General features: G+C 34.8%; 2 protein-coding genes across 6 annotated transcripts in view; one reads left to right on the forward strand and one right to left on the reverse strand.

The window, feature by feature from the left end:
- The window catches only part of ACAD11 (acyl-CoA dehydrogenase family member 11), a 71010-nt gene that overhangs the window by 14890 nt on the left and 39206 nt on the right, over window positions 1-16914 (reverse strand). For both annotated transcript variants that reach the window (XM_074312842.2, XM_019725930.3), the window contains 3 exons: window positions 16105-16212; window positions 14591-14689; window positions 598-664 (listed from right to left, as the gene is read on the reverse strand). In XM_074312842.2, coding sequence (XP_074168943.2) covers window positions 598-664; window positions 14591-14689; window positions 16105-16212 — 274 coding nt within the window. The remainder of the gene's footprint in view (window positions 1-597; window positions 665-14590; window positions 14690-16104; window positions 16213-16914) is intronic.
- On the forward strand, window positions 10-15452 carry ACKR4 (atypical chemokine receptor 4). 4 transcript variants are annotated; one of them, XM_074312846.2, is made up of 4 exons: window positions 10-210; window positions 10744-10928; window positions 11828-11863; window positions 12413-15452. In XM_074312846.2, exons 2-4 carry the CDS (start codon window positions 10914-10916, stop codon window positions 13472-13474), a joined length of 1113 nt encoding a protein of 370 aa, XP_074168947.2. In that variant the 5' UTR covers window positions 10-210; window positions 10744-10913; the 3' UTR covers window positions 13475-15452. The 4 variants fall into 4 exon arrangements, with proteins under 4 accessions (XP_074168947.2, XP_074168948.2, XP_019581494.1 ...); XM_074312847.2 differs by lacking the exon at window positions 10-210 and adding an exon at window positions 10368-10610; XM_019725935.3 differs by lacking the exons at window positions 10-210; window positions 10744-10928 and adding an exon at window positions 10979-11146.

Raw genomic sequence — 16914 nt, forward strand, 5'->3', positions numbered from 1 at the left:
ACGTTAGAAGTCTGCTAAGTGGGAAAGTAAAACAGATGTGAGGCAGAGTCACAGCTGTCATTTTGTTGTTGTTGAGGTCATGTAATCATGGGAGCACTGATGTCTGGAGCGGAGTATAAAAAACATACATCAAGGAAACAACGGACATGAGCACAGTGGGAGGCGGACTGGGATCCGGAACAAAAACAAGGATTTGAAAATAAGTAAAAGGTATGTGACTGAGGCTTCTCATTGCTCCACAGTGGGAACTGATATACAATAATAAACATTTTTCAAATGACTGCTTTGATCTAAACATCAACTATTTATAGACAGTTCTGAAAAAATTTTCTATGTCTTATAATCTGATCCAAAAAACTGAGGATTCAGCCACTTTTTAATACAGGAAATTCCACAGTGAAGAATGTCCAGCAACACTCTCTAAAATGTTTCCTAAAATATTTTAGCAAAATAACTGTGAAATACAAATATGCAACATTTAATATCATTTTATATTATGATTTGTGAGTCCAAACAGTACATCTTAAATAAATTAAGCGGATAGAAAGACTGACTCTTATTCATACAGAGATTTCTCAATCATAATTGTTTTATTACCTGCTTGCAGAGGTATTTTCAGTTCTTCCCAAAACAATTGCAATTTTGCACTTTGGATTACCAGCTCCTAAAACCAAGGGAAAAATGAGCAGAATACATCATAAAAGGAAATTTTCAGTTTGACATTGTATCCTAAAAGTTCTAATCCTTCCAAGTTTATCTCTGGCAAAAAATAAATAGGAAAAAAAAAACCTTGATTTCTTTTTTTTAAAAATGCTTATGTACAAAACTACATCAATCAAGAAAAATGACTAGGCAAGGCCAAGAATGGACTCCATCGATAAAAACTGCTGCACAAAAAAGAACCAGATGTCAAAGAAGCCATGAAACAGTTGGAACCCTTAAGACAAAATGACAGCTCTCCCATTCATATCATTTCAGATGTCAGCATGCTGGAAAAGTTGTGAAGTTCTTCTAGCATATTTCCTCCTGTTTAGATCTCATATTTTCTGACACATGGACAAGAAGATATTAAAACTCATGATATTTACTCCTCAAACAGTGGCTGAGAAAAACCTAATTTCCCCAGCAGTGGAGTTGGGTTAGGATTTGAGAACCTCAGTATCTATCCCAGACTATATCGTTTGTCCTAGCTATCCTACAAAGCAGCTGACGATGGTTTACTTGGAACTATCCCCATATATAAGGCTCCAATTTCAACTTCACTCAGTAAGCCTAGGTTGTCATTTATTTATTAATTGTTAGAAATTTGAAAAATATAGCTATGCTCATTTTAATGCAAACTTTTAATTTATTATAGTTCAGAAGTCTATGGCAATTCCCCAAAGGGGTCTTCTTGAAAAAAAGTACATTTCATTTTCAGCAGTAAGTCTAAGAACCTGGTCACTCAAGGAAATTATACCATTTAACTGGCTTTCTAATTACAAGGCCATAAACAACTAGGTACGACTAAGTTAAACACATCTATATAAAGTCTTAAACAAATTATCAGACTCTTTTTTTCTAACTTCTTATAAAAAGTGGTGTCAAAAAATTTGAAATGATATGAAGATTCAACGAGAAATGTTAGGAATTATGTCTAATAGTTGAAGAATGCCATAAAATCCCAAGCGTTAAAAGGATAAACTCCATGAACATATTAAAGGACAAGGCAGGGGATGCAATCAGTAGTGTACAGACTGTGGGAAATCTATGAGACAAATAATTCAGTTTCTTAAACAATTGAAATGCAACAGAGAGAGAGAGAGAGAGGGAGCTTACAGATTTAAAAAGACTTCAAAAAATTATCAATCAACAGCAACTTTGAGACCTTATTTGGATCCTAATGCAATCAAACACATTAAAATATTAATGATAATTATGAAACAATTAGATATGTGAATACTTACTGGATATGTAATGATATTAAGTAATTTTAGGTGTGCTAATGGTGGTGTAGTTACATTTGAAAACAGCACTTATTGTGATATATACTAAAATATTTGAAGGAAATGACATGATGTCTGGGATTTTTTCAAAATAATATGAGAAGAGGAAGCAATGGGAGTAGGGCCAAAGCAAGAATGATCATGAGTTGAACACTGGTAAGTCTCAAAACTATTCAGAGCATTCCTAGGAGATCTAAATGTGTAGCAGAGATATGAAGGAGAAATACGGGTGGTCTATAGAAATGTCTGGGTACAGCTCACAAAACAGTGACCGTGAGGAGCAGAGGAGACAGGGCTTAGAGGAACGATACCTTCAATTCTTTAGATTGAGAGGGGATGGGGAAGAGGACATAGTGAAGAAGCAGTGCTTGAAGAAAAGATGATGAGGCAAGAAACAGAGCAAGGCAAGCAGAGGTAAAGAAACAGCTGAGGATAGAATTGAAGAGTAAAATCAGAAAGAAGGGTCTACTTTAAACTCTAGCACTTATATTTGAAATTTTGAAACTCCATAGAGTTGAATCTCTGGCTCTACAGAACAAACAAATGAAAAAGAATGCACAACTATAGTTCTTGAGGTATTTTCAGTCTATCTGAGGAGATACCAAATAAACAGAGAAAACTGTACAACGGAAACAATCTAGAAATTACTAGAGTTCAGTGGAAACAGACTTGATAGCTTTTCTGAAACCAACTTGGAGACATTCAAGATGGCAGAAATATGTGTTTGTGTCCCATTGCTCCTAAGATCCTATTAATATAAAAATATAAAGGTACAATGAAGGCATAACCATAACAGAAAAGGAAGTAGAAAAGGTGAGGCATAGGACTGGGTGTGTTTGTGGTCACCAACAGATGAGAGAGTTCAAGAAATATCTGGGAAACAGAGGCAAGTTAACCAATGAAAAGTCAGATTCTAGAAAATGACATAAAGAGCTGCAAAGGGAGATGGTTCTGGCCCCAGAATCAGAAGGTGTGACTGAGAAGAGAGGCTACAAAAGGGAGATTAACTCAAGATTTTAAGTGGACAAATGTACCAGCTTCCACTCTTACAGGCAGGTATCTGACAGCCTGAGGAGAAAAATATATATAGTGTGTTACAAAAAACCTGAACAAAGTAATTTTGAGACTGGGAAACAAGCTTCCCGTCAGCTTACTCTAAAGTGAGTCCCAGCCCTGTTCCACCAACTTTCCCTACAGAATTCCTACTCAGGAGAGAAACATGGCTGGAAAAGGACTCTGTTAATAACGAAGAAAACGTCAACCGGCTACCCTTGTCTCTTAAGTCTGAACAGAAAACCAAGAATCTGTAGTATGTGAAGTCGGCCTGCAGCATTAAAGAGGGACCGATAAAAATAAACTGTACAATGGACCACAGAGGATCAAAATAAAACAAGAAACGGAGAGAACCTAAAACAAAACAAAACTGAGCTGAAACAAATAACAAAAGCTCTAGTTAATGTAATCTGAGAGATCCAAATGTACGGCAACCATAAAACCAGAAAAGGATGCTATGAAACAGGGATAACCGCAGAACAATAAAAACTCAAAAATTAACCTATGATTGCTAAAACCAAGTTTAACAGGAAGGCTAAAAATCAAATGAGGAAAATTTCCATCAGCAGAGGAAAAAGTCGGAGACTGAAAATAGGAGTGCAAAGATAGAGACACTTAGAGAAAAAACATAAAATCCAACATCAGAATAAAAGGAGTTCAGTTGAAAGAAAATGGTCCAGTAAAGAGAAAAATAAAGGGAAGAATTGATCAGGAAACTTGTAGAAGAAAATTTTCCAAAACTGATGAAGTCTTCAGATTAAAAGGGCTATTGACTGGTAAGAAGAATATCTTCAGATATGTGTTTGTGACACTTCAAAACATCAACAACAAAGGAAAAATCCTAAGGAGTTTTTTTTTTTGTTTTGTTTTGTTTTAAAGTCACCTACAAAGTAATGAGGATTAGACTTATATCACACTAAAGATTCTGAGAGGTGTCCAGAAAAGAAAGAAATATAATCACAGGTACGATATAGAGGTATGTGTAAGGGAGAGGAGATATAATATGATAAAAGCAAATATTGCAATGAAAGACAAATGGCAATTAAAACTCCAGGAAAATTTTTAAATGTACAAATGAACCAGGATTCAAATATAAAACCAACTACAAGATGGCACGAATTTTCTAACAGAGAGTGTTAGAAAAGCTATTCTAATTGATTGTGATGCTAGAAACACTCAGAACGGCCAAGGTGATATTACATTACGTACATCGGTTAGAGAAGGACAGGAAATCTAACACACTATTTAGACCAGCATACGAACAATATTCACATCGTCCTATAAGGTGAGTGCTGTCTGTTGGTTTTCAGTTTAGAATCATCCTGTGGTCAACATGGTTGTGACTTGCAAGGCAGACCATAAATGTCATCGCCAAAGTAGAAGCTGTGGTGATGATATAAGGTGTATAAGGTACAACATGGAAGGAAGGGATTAAAGGTGGAGAAAGGAGTAAGTGCACTCATATCCTTACGTTGTACAATGAAGCTTGAAGAGATTCTGGCCAATGAGGATGCAGAGGAAAGATTAAGAGATCATGTAATGTTTAAAAAGTAATTAAAAATTTGAAACAAAATACATAACATTAATTAGGAAAGGGCGGAGTTATAATATAAATGAGTGAAATGTCATTATTCAAATTGGGGAGTCAATGGATAGTGTCTAAAATGAATAAACTGGGAGAGAGAACAAAAGCATTTTACCTAAAATTGCAGCAGAAAGCAAAAAACTAAAAACAGAAACTGTTAGAATTTTCTCTAGGGCATGGTACTGGGGTCTGGAGGGATGAGAAACAGTATGCTCTCAGATATTTTCTGATTTGCTACCATTCCTAATTTAATAATAAAATGTAATAACATTAAAAAAAAATACTAGCCTACCACCTACGCTGTATACCTGAAATTAATATAAAGTAATATTGAATGTCAAAAGTAAATAAATAAATAAAAGTAAATTTAAAAAAAAACCTAGCCTACCATCTTGTAAACAAATTAGTAAATCTCAATTAGGAGTAGGAGACAGACTTGCTGAGTAAACTCACTGTTGTTTTTTTCCTCCTTCCTAATCTCCTTTTAACTTGAACATTTAATCTGCCGGTTACAGAGGAGCAATTTCCTGCATAGGGTGGGGCATTTCCCCACTTCTGCGTGATAACACACATAACTCCAGAAATCCTACATGCACACTCCGCCTTATGAAACACTTACACTGATTTTAAAAATTTTCATCTGGGAAAGGGAGGGAAGGGGAAGAAGGTAATGTGCATAAAATGGGTGACTGTTCATCCTCAGGCTGGTAGGGGAATAAGGAAACACCTTAAACTGCTTTGATTTAGACCTTGAATCAGACGACTGCTTTCCCCATGGCCAAAGCCACCAGACTTGTAAGAACGTGCAATCAGATATACATATGTATGATTTTATCTGTGACTAGGAAGTAAGGGAGAAGCCTTTTAACTAACTTACGACAAGTTTAACTAACTTAGAACTAAGTTTAACTAGCTTAGAAGCCTTTTAACTAAAAAAAACCCACTAAGTTGGCCATTAGATCCACACTGTAATCAGATAAATATCTTAGGCAAAATTGTCTCTCCTATGTTTTCCCCAAATATATGACATAATGTCTATATTATGAATGAGATAAAGAACAATTTCCCATTTTCCCTACCCTTCTGGGCTTTTGCAACAGACTCTTATTACTAAATCCAATTGTTTCAAATAAAATTAAAGACGAAAGTTATGATATTACAAAGATGTGAATCTGTTTTTCATTAAAAGAAAAAATACAAGCATTTTCATAAATACAAGAGAAATCTATGGTGCTAATAGGTAAAAAATGAGTCCTACTAATCTGAGGATCAACCCAAAGAACACTAGGACTATTCAAATGGCAGATAATAATACTTACATTTCATTGTGGATATTATCTGAAATTTCGTACCTGAAAATGCTAAGTTGGTGGAATTTTTTTTTTTTTTTTTTTTTAACCCTTGATGGGCCATGGATGTGCAATAATATACAATAATGCTTTGACTCTTAGAAATTATAGAGAAATAATTTATTCTAGAGAGGTTCACTTTTAATTTTTCAATTGGCTATTTTTCTACTTGAGGTTTTTGAGGTTTCAGTTGTAGGAAAACTTAAGGCCCACAGGCTGAAGGGTCAGGCCACTTGCTCCATATAACTTATTGTCTCCATGGTGAACATATTTCTGAAAATCAGATTAGGACAGAATGGCATGATTTAGGGTTCATTTTCATTACAGATCTTTTCTTTCTCAATTTCTATCCTGGTAATCAAGAACATTTTAGATAAATATTTTAAGGTTTCATGGACCTTAATCCTAGATAACTAGAAACTGAATCATTCAGAAGTAAAATCTTTACAGTTCCCTTAAGCACTAGTCAAAAGCCCTATATTTCTAATTCTCAGAATATATTTTTTTCTCTAATATTTCCCAATAACATTTCTTGCCTTGCTCTTTCTGTCATGAAAATTTGTTGCCACAGCTTATGTAAATGCCCAATAGATTTCTAAAACCTCAAAACTGGCTGTCCTTCTGGGGTCATTAAGTAGAGGAAGTATGGGTGGATATGTTGGTTGTAGATTTTGAAATATTTTGATTTAACCTTGATGTTTCAGAAAATGGGAAATACCCCTCACAAACATATCATCTCAGCTACAAGTAGAATTTGGCAGGTACATACAGCAGCTGAAATATTCTTTTAAAGACAGTTTTGTTCTTTTATATTATTTTGGTTAATGGACAGGATACCAAACGTCATAAATGAAATATATTAGAGGAAATCTGAATAGACCAAAAAGCATTTATGTACATCTGCTGTGACACAGACCTTCATGAATGAAAACAGATGGCATCGATAAAATAATTCTGTTTTAAATCCAGATTCTGGTATTTCAAGACTATTCAAGTGCCAGGTTATTCTGGGTGAAAATGACATTTCTCTGATATTTGCTGATGAATTTTAATTTATTAGACGCTTAAAAACCACATGGTTATCTAACAAAATCATTCTCTAACACAAAGAAAGATGACAGGTGGAGAAAAAACATGACTGATGGGTATGGATGTGGCTATAACAATAAAGTGAGGTAAATAATTATATAATATGAGCATAGTTCGCCATCCTCAAAGCCTCAAGGCTGTTTCTTCTACCAACATTGAATTTCTGAGGTGAAAAACTTCATTGGTCTTAGCTTTACAACTAATACTTAGCTGTAATTCAAATTTACAAAAACAATTCTAAGTATCATTTTTCAATGAAATTTCCACTTGATAAAAATGATGTTTATCATACAATCATACAGTTGAAAAAAACCCCCACCAATCTCACCCACTGACATTCAATCCTACTCTACTCCTATGAAGGTTTAGATCTAATAAGTATCCAATAAATGTTACATGCTGCTGCTACTGTTGCTGTTGTTGTTACAGAATATGGTTGGGTCAAAATCAATTCCAAACAGATCAGAATTGAAATTTCTTTTTAATTTAAATAAGCCATAAAAGACTAGAAGAAAAGATAATTTCATATTTAAGAAATCTCTGGATGGGAAAGAAATTTTAAACCTTAAAAATGATAAATGAAATCAAAAGAAAAAGATCAATTGGTTTGTCTATATAAAACTATTATATATTGAAAAACAAAATTAAAAAGCAAAAAAAATCAGAGAAATGTTTCATACATGTCTGGGAAGGGCAGGGAGGAGTACTGAATCTGTTACAAGTCATTTAGAAAGCAAAGTAGTAGTCAACACATTCTATTGGCAAGGGACTAGGGAAATAAGACACTTCTATTCATTATTGGTGGGAGTATAAAGTAATACCATCCGTATGGAGGAAAAGTTGGCAATAGACAGCAAAATTATAGAGTCATTTACTCTTTGATCTATTCAACTTCTGGGATTTAGCCTACAGATAGAGCTATTCCTGAATAAAATGACAGACACACAAGGTTATGCATTGCCGAACTAATGTTTGTACTTGCAAAGAATTAGGCATAATCCAATATCCACCAATAGGAGACTATTTAAATATACTGTGGTATGTATAATGGAACCCTTCCAAAAAAGAATAAGGAAGACTTTTATGCACATACCTGAAAGAACTTGAGGATTATTCTACAGTGTGAATATAAGCATGCTATCTTTTGTGTTAAAAAAAAAAAAGGATATTTATACAGAGATAGTCACATTCTCCAATACTTATCAGTAAGATTAGATTAAGTTTAGTTTCCCACAATATCTACAAATGGCTCTCTGTAACATTATTTACAATAGCAAAACATTGGAAACATTCTAAAAGTCCTACAATAGTTGAATGGGGCAAATTATGACAGTCCACAAATAATAACTAAGATGTATAAGAGATGATATAACAAAGTGGAAGTAGTCTAAGACTGACGATCTGGATCCCAAATTCCAGCTCCATTGCTAAACTTACAAGTCTGTGGAGGATAAATTCCTTAAACATGGATTGATCGATCAATCAATTGATTCATTTATGTACTTAATTCTTATTGAGTAAGCTGGTACTATGAGTAAGGCACGAAGTTAATGCTGAGGATATAGTAGGATACAAGATTGCTATGAAAGATAGAATGTCTTAATAAGTACTAACACCAGGGTGAGATAGTGCTATTGGAATAAAGAGTATATATATCTGATCTAATCTAGAAGGGTTAAGGATTAAGTTATGTTAAGGTCAGACCTGAATCTGAATCCTAAATAGGAGTTAGGGAGCTAAAGTGAAGTGGGAGTAATTGTCTAGAAAAAAGTGCTAGCAAGAGCAAAGGCCCGCAAATCAGTATTGTGTATACAGACCACATTGATGGATTGAAGACTATGTATTTGCTAATTATGGAGGCTGCAGTTATAGACTACTCATTAAAGAAGTACAGCATCAACTTCTGGTCAAGATACTGAACTAGGTAAATGCTGTTGCTCACTTCCTCCCACAACCACATCAAAATTACAACTAAATATAGAACCACCACACTTGAGAACTAACTTAAGACTAGCTGAACAGAACTTGTGTAGCCAAGTATATAAAGAAGAAGCCACGTCAAAACTGGTACAAAGGGTGAAGACACGAAATGGGCTGGTCCCACACCCACGTGTGGTGGTTGAGAACCAGGAGGGACATATCCGCTGTAGAGGTTCCCCCCCCTCCCCGAGGAGTGAGGGATCCCAGTCCCACACCAGGCTCCCCAACCTGGAACACCAGTGTCAGGAACATGAGTCCCACAACATCTGGCTGTGAAAATCAACGAGGCCCCCGTTGTGGTGAGACGGATGTCTGCTATAGACCCAGGCATCCTCTTTCTTATTCTCTTGCTGTCTTCTTCTGTATGTCTATGACTTTTTGTAGTTTTGTGTTTGGGTTCTTTTCTCTTTATTTCTTGTATATCTCTTGTAGATTTTCAGTTTGCAGATAAGAACAATCAGAAAACAATAAAATGGCAATAACTACATACCCATCAATAATTAGTTTAAATGTACATGGATTAATGCTCCAACCAAAAGACAGAGTGGCTGAATGGAGAAGAAAACAAGACCCTTACATATACTGCCTACAAGAGATCCACTTCAGATCGAAAGACACAGACTGAAAATAAAGGGATGGGAAAAAGATATTTCATGCAAATGGAAATTTTAAAAAGCTGGGCTAGCAATACTTATACCTGACAAAAAAAGACTTTAAATCAAAGGCTATAACAAGAGACAAAGAAGGACATTTCATTATGATAAAAAGGGATCAGTCCAACAAGAGGATATAACCTTTGTAAATATTTATGTACCCAAATATATAAAGCAGATATTGATGGATATAAAGACAGATTGACAGTAATACAGTGATAGTAGAGGACTTTAATGACTCATTGACATCAATGGATAGATCAACCAGACAGAAAATCAAAAAGGAAACAGCAGCCTTAAATGATACATTGGACCCAATAGATTTAATTGACATTTTTAGACTATTTCACCACAAAGCAGCAGAATATACATTCTTTTCAAGTGCCTATGGAACATTTTCCAGATTAGACCAGATGTTACAAAACAAGACTCAATAAATTTAAGAAGACTGAAATCATATCAAGCATCTTCTCTGACCACAATGGTATAAAACTAGAAATCAATTACAAGAAAAACACTGAAAAACATACAAACACATGGAAGCTAAATGACACGCTACTAAACAATGAGTCAGAGGAATTGCTTGGAGAAAAAAATGGCATGGGTCTGAAATAATTCTGCGGGTAAAAACTGAGCCTAGCCTTGCGTGAATATATAATAAGGAAACTATTATGCAAATTTGAGGAGAGTCTAGTTCAAATAGACCACAAAGGCTAAATCTGCATAAATTTTTTTAATTTTCATTTGTTTTGAAATGTGGGAAACATAAACAACCTACTCAGACATAGGATAGGATGCTGGTCTTTGAAGAAAAAGGTTACAAGAAGGCAAGAGAGTTTCAAGCCATGGGGAACCGCATACTCTGGGATCAAGGACAGAAGAGTACAGTGAAGCCAAGAAGAGTCTAATAGTTTAAGTAAAATATTAACGTGGCATAAAACAATTAACTTCTATATATGCCTAATGATTACTTAAAATTTAGTCTTTGATCATTTAGTCTTCAAAAAGATAACTTTCTGGGCTAAAATAATTTTTGTTTTCTTTCGCAGACAAAATAACTTTAGAGCATTTCTCTACATGCTGGCTACGAGTGCTTGTTAGCTGCCTTGCTGCTCTAGGTGAATTCTTCCAGGTAGCAGTTAGTTCCTCAGCTACAGGTACTTTTGGTCGCCTTTGGTAAAGTTGGAAACTGTGAAATCGCTGCAGTTGTTGAAACGAGATGGAATTCTTTCAGGTTTGTATCCTAGGACACTTAAGAACTTGGGTTTGATTTCACAGAATGGCTATACATGAAATAAAAGATCAAGTGCTTGCAAGGTTAAATTTCAGGAAAGCCCTCTTGGAAGCAAGACAAAGGCGGGGTATAAAACGAAAACAAAAGTAGCCTGAGTCAGAGAGGTCATTTGATCTTACTCTGCACTCAAGACTGGTCCTCTCTGCCCACTGAGACAGGTTGGTTTTTTTCTTTCTTTTCTCATTCTTAATTGAATATGATTTTTTTTAGAAAAAGCCCAGAGACTTTGTGTATTTACTTATGTAGAGGGAGTTTTGATGCATAAAAGTCTAAATGTTTACACGTGCAAAAAAAGAGCTATTTGAAAACTGCTATATACTTTAACCTTAAAAAATCTGAATATAACAAGAATAAAATATATTATTTAAATATCATGACCTGGTTATGAAATTTTAATGAGAAAATAGGTTTTGCTATAGCATTTTTTTGCTTTATGTGTTTTACAAATAGTAATTTTTTTGTTCTTTAATAATTATAAAGACATCTAAATGTGTTTCTATGTAACTGCCAGAGGATCATTTCTGCAAATCATTTCCATTCCTTCTCTTACTTACGTACATTTTTAGTAAGATTAATTCTTATTTTAAAATATCCTTCCTTAGTATCTTATATTATTCCTTATCCTCAGGTTCAAGATTTCTGTGATCAAAGGAAAGAACAAAGTTCATATTGTGTCAATAATTAATGCATAAGAAAATGAAAACTGGAGTAATCTTCCAGATTGGAACTTTTCAAATAATCCTAAGAATAAAAGGAGTCATTTTAAATTGTCCGCCCCTGGTTTTTACATAAAAAAATGAAAGTATTAATAGTTCTTTTATGTGGTTATCTTTCCCCAGGGGACCTTCTGCAGTTTGCTTTACTCATCCAAAAAGGTTAGCAAGTATAAAAATATTCTCTTAAAAATGTACCATAAGTTGGCACACTGTTCTGAAAATAATATTTTCATTAATGATTCTATAAGAATATTTGATATTCTTCCAAGGACAAAAATAACCAAAGAGGCATAGGAAGGCTAAGGAAAAAACAAAACAAACTCAGCACTATAATAAAAACCTTGACAGTCATTATTAATTTTAAAACTTCTGAATTCTGTGTAAGCTTATCTTACTACTACAGGGTATTTTCATATTTTAAAAACTATTTTTACAAAAAAAAGTCACTACTTTTATTTAGAATTTAAAGATTAAGAAAATGCCAATTCCTGCACACAGGCTTGTAAAAACAAAGGATAAAAAACTAGTCTTGGGTATATTCTCCAATGTGACTTCCATTAAAAGGTTTCAAAAAGTGGCAGATTCAGGCTCATGTATGTTGTGACAACAATCTATTCTCCAGTAAAGGAACAAAACATGTGCTAAATAAAAAGTATTTCCTTTTAAGCAATATTAAAATGAATAACCTGTATTCTTTTTGCCATTTAGATTACAGCCATGGCTTTGGAACACAACCAGTCAACAGATTATTATTATGAGGAAAATGAAATAAATAGCACTCATGACTACAGTCAGTATGAACTGATCTGCATAAAAGAGGAGGTCAGAAATTTTGCAAAAGTTTTCCTGCCTGCCTTCTTCACAATAGCTTTCATCATTGGACTTGCAGGCAACTCCATAGTAGTGGTGATTTATGCCTATTACAAGAAGCAGAGAACCAAAACAGATGTGTACATCCTGAATTTGGCGGTGGCAGATTTACTCCTTCTGTTCACTCTGCCTTTTTGGGCAGTTAATGCAGTTCATGGGTGGGTTTTAGGGGAAATCATGTGCAAGGTCACTTCAGCCTTGTACACAGTCAATTTTGTCTCTGGAATGCAGTTTCTGGCCTGTATCAGCATAGACAGATATTGGGCAGTAACTAAAGCCCCAAGTCATTCAGGAGTGGGAAAACCATGCCGGATCATCTGTTTCTGTGTCTGGCTGGCTGCCATCTTGCTGAGTATACCTCAGCTGGTGTTTTATACAGTAAATCACAAGGATAGGTGCATTCCCATCTTTCCATACCACCTAGGAACATCAATGAAAGCATCGATTCAGATGCTGGAAATCTGCATTGGATTTGTGATACCCTTTCTTATTATGGGAGTCTGCTACTTTATCACGGCAAGGACGCTCATCAAGATGCCAAACATTAAAAAATCTCGACCCCTCAAAGTTCTGCTCACCGTGGTGATAGTTTTCATTGTCACTCAGCTGCCTTATAACATTGTCAAGTTCTGCCAAGCGATAGACATCATCTACTCCCTGATCACCGACTGCGACATGAGCAAACGCATGGATGTTGCCATCCAAATCACAGAGAGCATTGCCCTCTTCCACAGCTGCCTAAACCCAGTCCTGTATGTTTTCATGGGATCCTCTTTTAAAACCTACATTATGAAAGCTGCCAAGAAATATGGGTCCTGGAGAAGACAACGACAAAATGTGGAGGAGTTTCCTTTTGATTCTGAAGGTCCTACAGAGCCAACCAGTACATTCAGCATTTAAATGTAAAACTGCCGTCTTGCTTCAATATACAAGAATGATGCTGCTGCTTCAGATGAAACAGCTGCATTACTCTGAAACTCAAATCTGAAACACTGAGGTGGCAACTTAGAGAAGAAATTGGGGTTAAGAGGGGGAGGGAGGTAGAAGTCAAGAAAAAGAGGAAACAAAATAATCAATGCATAGAATATGAAAATTAAAATGAACAATATTGGAAAATAGCAGTAACAAGCATAAGTAATAAAAGCTTGAGTTAAGGCCATCTAAAATATTAATGAAGAGGCTTATATTAAGGTGCATTTAAAATTATTTTAAATTATCTAAATTTTAATATAAGAATGACTTCCCTGCATAATTTTAGTACTTGAATAACTATATGGCAAAATTTATTCTAGCTTTCTTTACCTGTTGCTTAATTTGTAGTGATTTCATAAAACTCCAGAAAGAATAACAATTAACAACAAAAAATAATAAAAAGCTTTTCTAGCCCTTTTAATACATTCCTGGTAAGTTTCTAAACACATAATGTGCTTTCATATGTCAACTTTCTTTAGTAATAAACTGGGTGTCTTAAATTTATCATGTATACTCTAGAAGCAATCCTCAGATAATCGTATTTATCTAGGTTCCAATTTTTACAACTTTCTAAAGGGTCAATCCATTTGTGTGAGTCTATTACTGCAGGTTGACTAAACAATGTATTTTTCTATGTATACAGATTCTTATTTTTCACTTAAACATTTGTATTTTTAAGCAATGAAAATATGTACCACAATAATTTTTAATAACATGTATAGCTTCTCACTTTAAAAACAATTATACATAAATCATTAGAGTCCACGTTGTATGTTCCTATTAAAATTTCATTTTGATAGAAATGACAATGGTCAAAAATATTGTGCACTATTATGAATTTTATCTTTCACAAACTATAAAAGAAAAAGACATTTTCTGCTCTTAAGATAAACATTTTAAATTACCTTTCTTTTTATCAACTATTTCTAAATCTGAAGATGCTTTCAAAGGCAGAATTTAAAAACTGTGATCATGAAACTAACAACTATGTGTCATATTATTCTAGCACAGCTTCTAGTACAAAGGCTCAATCTGAATACTCACCACTACTCCACCATTTCTTGCCATTAATTACATAGCTATCTCCATCTCGTTGGATGCTACATTCAATATTTGTGGCATCACTGGACGCTACATCAGGCTCTATAAATAAGCAGAGGCTGAATTTACAGGAAAGCAGATATCATCAATTTACAAAAGAGACTTAGATAAGGAAATGTGACTCTTTGAGGACAGGGACAGCATCTTTGTCTTTTTCATTTCCTATCCTTCCGCTGTTCCGCTCTGGTTCCCCCATAGCCTACACATAGTAGGTATTCAATAACTGTGCATTGGAAGAATGAATGAAGTATTTAGAACATTGGGGATCAGCAATCTGAATTGTATTCTTGGCTTCCTCATTGATACAAGACTTGGGATACAACTCAATCCTTTCTCCAGTCATCAAAAGTAGATTAAAAATATTGTTCTTCCCACAATGGAAATTTGTACTAAATATCTACAAACCAGATCTCACCATCATACAGTTTACTATGTTTCTAACTGTGCGTGGCAAATTCCATCAGGAACACTTTCACGGATTTATTTTGCATTCTGTAAAACCTGCTCAATACTTAATGTCTTCAGAAAGTTTTCCATGGGACACTCTTACACGACTGCTTTAGTGTATGGCATTTCAGAATGTATAGGCCAGCTTTCAATCATAGTAATCGGCACTTGTTAATATGCTGTTCTTTTAAATTGGTCCTTCAGCTATTTCATGTGTTCTATTTCTAAAACTAGGGACTCAGTTACTTTGGAAAGGAAGCTGTGTACTCTACTTCTTTTGTAATCTCAAATTAGTGTTTTGTAGATAATGCATCATATTGCAGGTGTCCAATAAATGCCTCTTATTGATTTAAATGGAGATCACTTTTATTACTATAAATGTATGCAGTGTTATAGAAGACAATAAAATCTGGCCAAAATTATGGCCAAATGAAATTGAGTTTAATTCTAAACTCAATTATGAAATGATGACTTTGTCCTTTGAAGAGTTTTTAATTAGTTTCCTATGTACAAATGGTACCAAACCCAGTTTTATTAATGTGCTCCTACTTTTATTTCCCCATATAAGTATAATTTGAGCTATACTACCGGCATTGATGCAAGTTCTATTTTTCTGGGTTCATGCAGAGTTAAGTATTTTATAGTTATCAATATAAAATTATCCCAAAGATGAATATTTCATACATAAGAACAAAAAAGATCTTAAGTATCCACAGATGGCAATTTTAGAAATGCAAGTCAAAAGACTGTGAAACTAGGTTTACTCTACTAATGCCCAAAGTAGGCTACCAGCAAATATCATCTGGTGTCGTCTCAAAAGGGAGGACAGTTTTGTTTTGCACTTTACATAATGCCAAACTTTAAAACTGGGCTCCAAACAAACAAAGTCACATTTCCGGCCATGGGCAAGTTTACCTGACACACAGAACCACCTCCCACATTTCTTCAGCTCATCCACAAGAACTCTGGGATAACTGGTTGCATAAGGGAAAACAGTGATTTGCTTTTACCTGTCATGCAGAAGCAAGAGGCAATGCTCCCTTGAAGAAGAGGCTCAAGCCACAGCTGCTTCTGCTTTTCATTTCCATATAGGTGCAGCAGCTCCATGTTCCCTGTGTCTATACATAATAAAAGCATTTGTTTCAAATTTAAAAATTTACCAACATGAAGTTCAAACTTTATGTAGATAATACAGACATGCATCTTTTTAAAGTAAATGCTTGCTAACAAAAATATTCTGGAGCATAATAGTAAATATAATTTACAATGATGATGGGCCATAAATAGTTACAAGCACATGGCATTCAGTGCATATTTATTCAACTTGTTCTGAATCACAGACACTTTTCTGCTTCATCTCGGTGAATCATGGCTCTCGTGAAGTCTGACTCAATCAGGACTGAGGAAAACAATTTACTGGCCTAACATTTGCCTGCTGTCTTACAAATGTGTTCTCCTAGGAGTGATTGCAATGCTACTGGAAAACATTATTCTACTGAGACTCCACTTCTTCAAACATGCCTGTGCTTTCTAACTTCCACATGTTTGCCTGGGCCATGCCTTCTCTCAAGTGAAATTCTACCCATCATTCCTAAGTAATTTCCTGTTTCTGAGCCACCTCCATTGTGAAAAATCTCTGATTACCCAACAAATATCTCCTTCCTCTGAACTCACATAGTAATTATTGTATCTTTGCCTCTAACATTGCTCTTGTTTTTGTGCACCCCGTACCATCTAGAAAAGTACTAAGTCCTATCTCTAGAATGCTAAACACAGAATCTCTGCCTTGGGCAGAAAATGACATTAGATAACTTCAAAGA

This window comes from Rhinolophus sinicus, chromosome 5 (assembly GCF_057876585.1).
Source record: "Rhinolophus sinicus isolate RSI-liver-muscle chromosome 5, RSI-T2T, whole genome shotgun sequence".
In the NCBI taxonomy this organism is placed as follows: domain Eukaryota; kingdom Metazoa; phylum Chordata; class Mammalia; order Chiroptera; family Rhinolophidae; genus Rhinolophus; species Rhinolophus sinicus.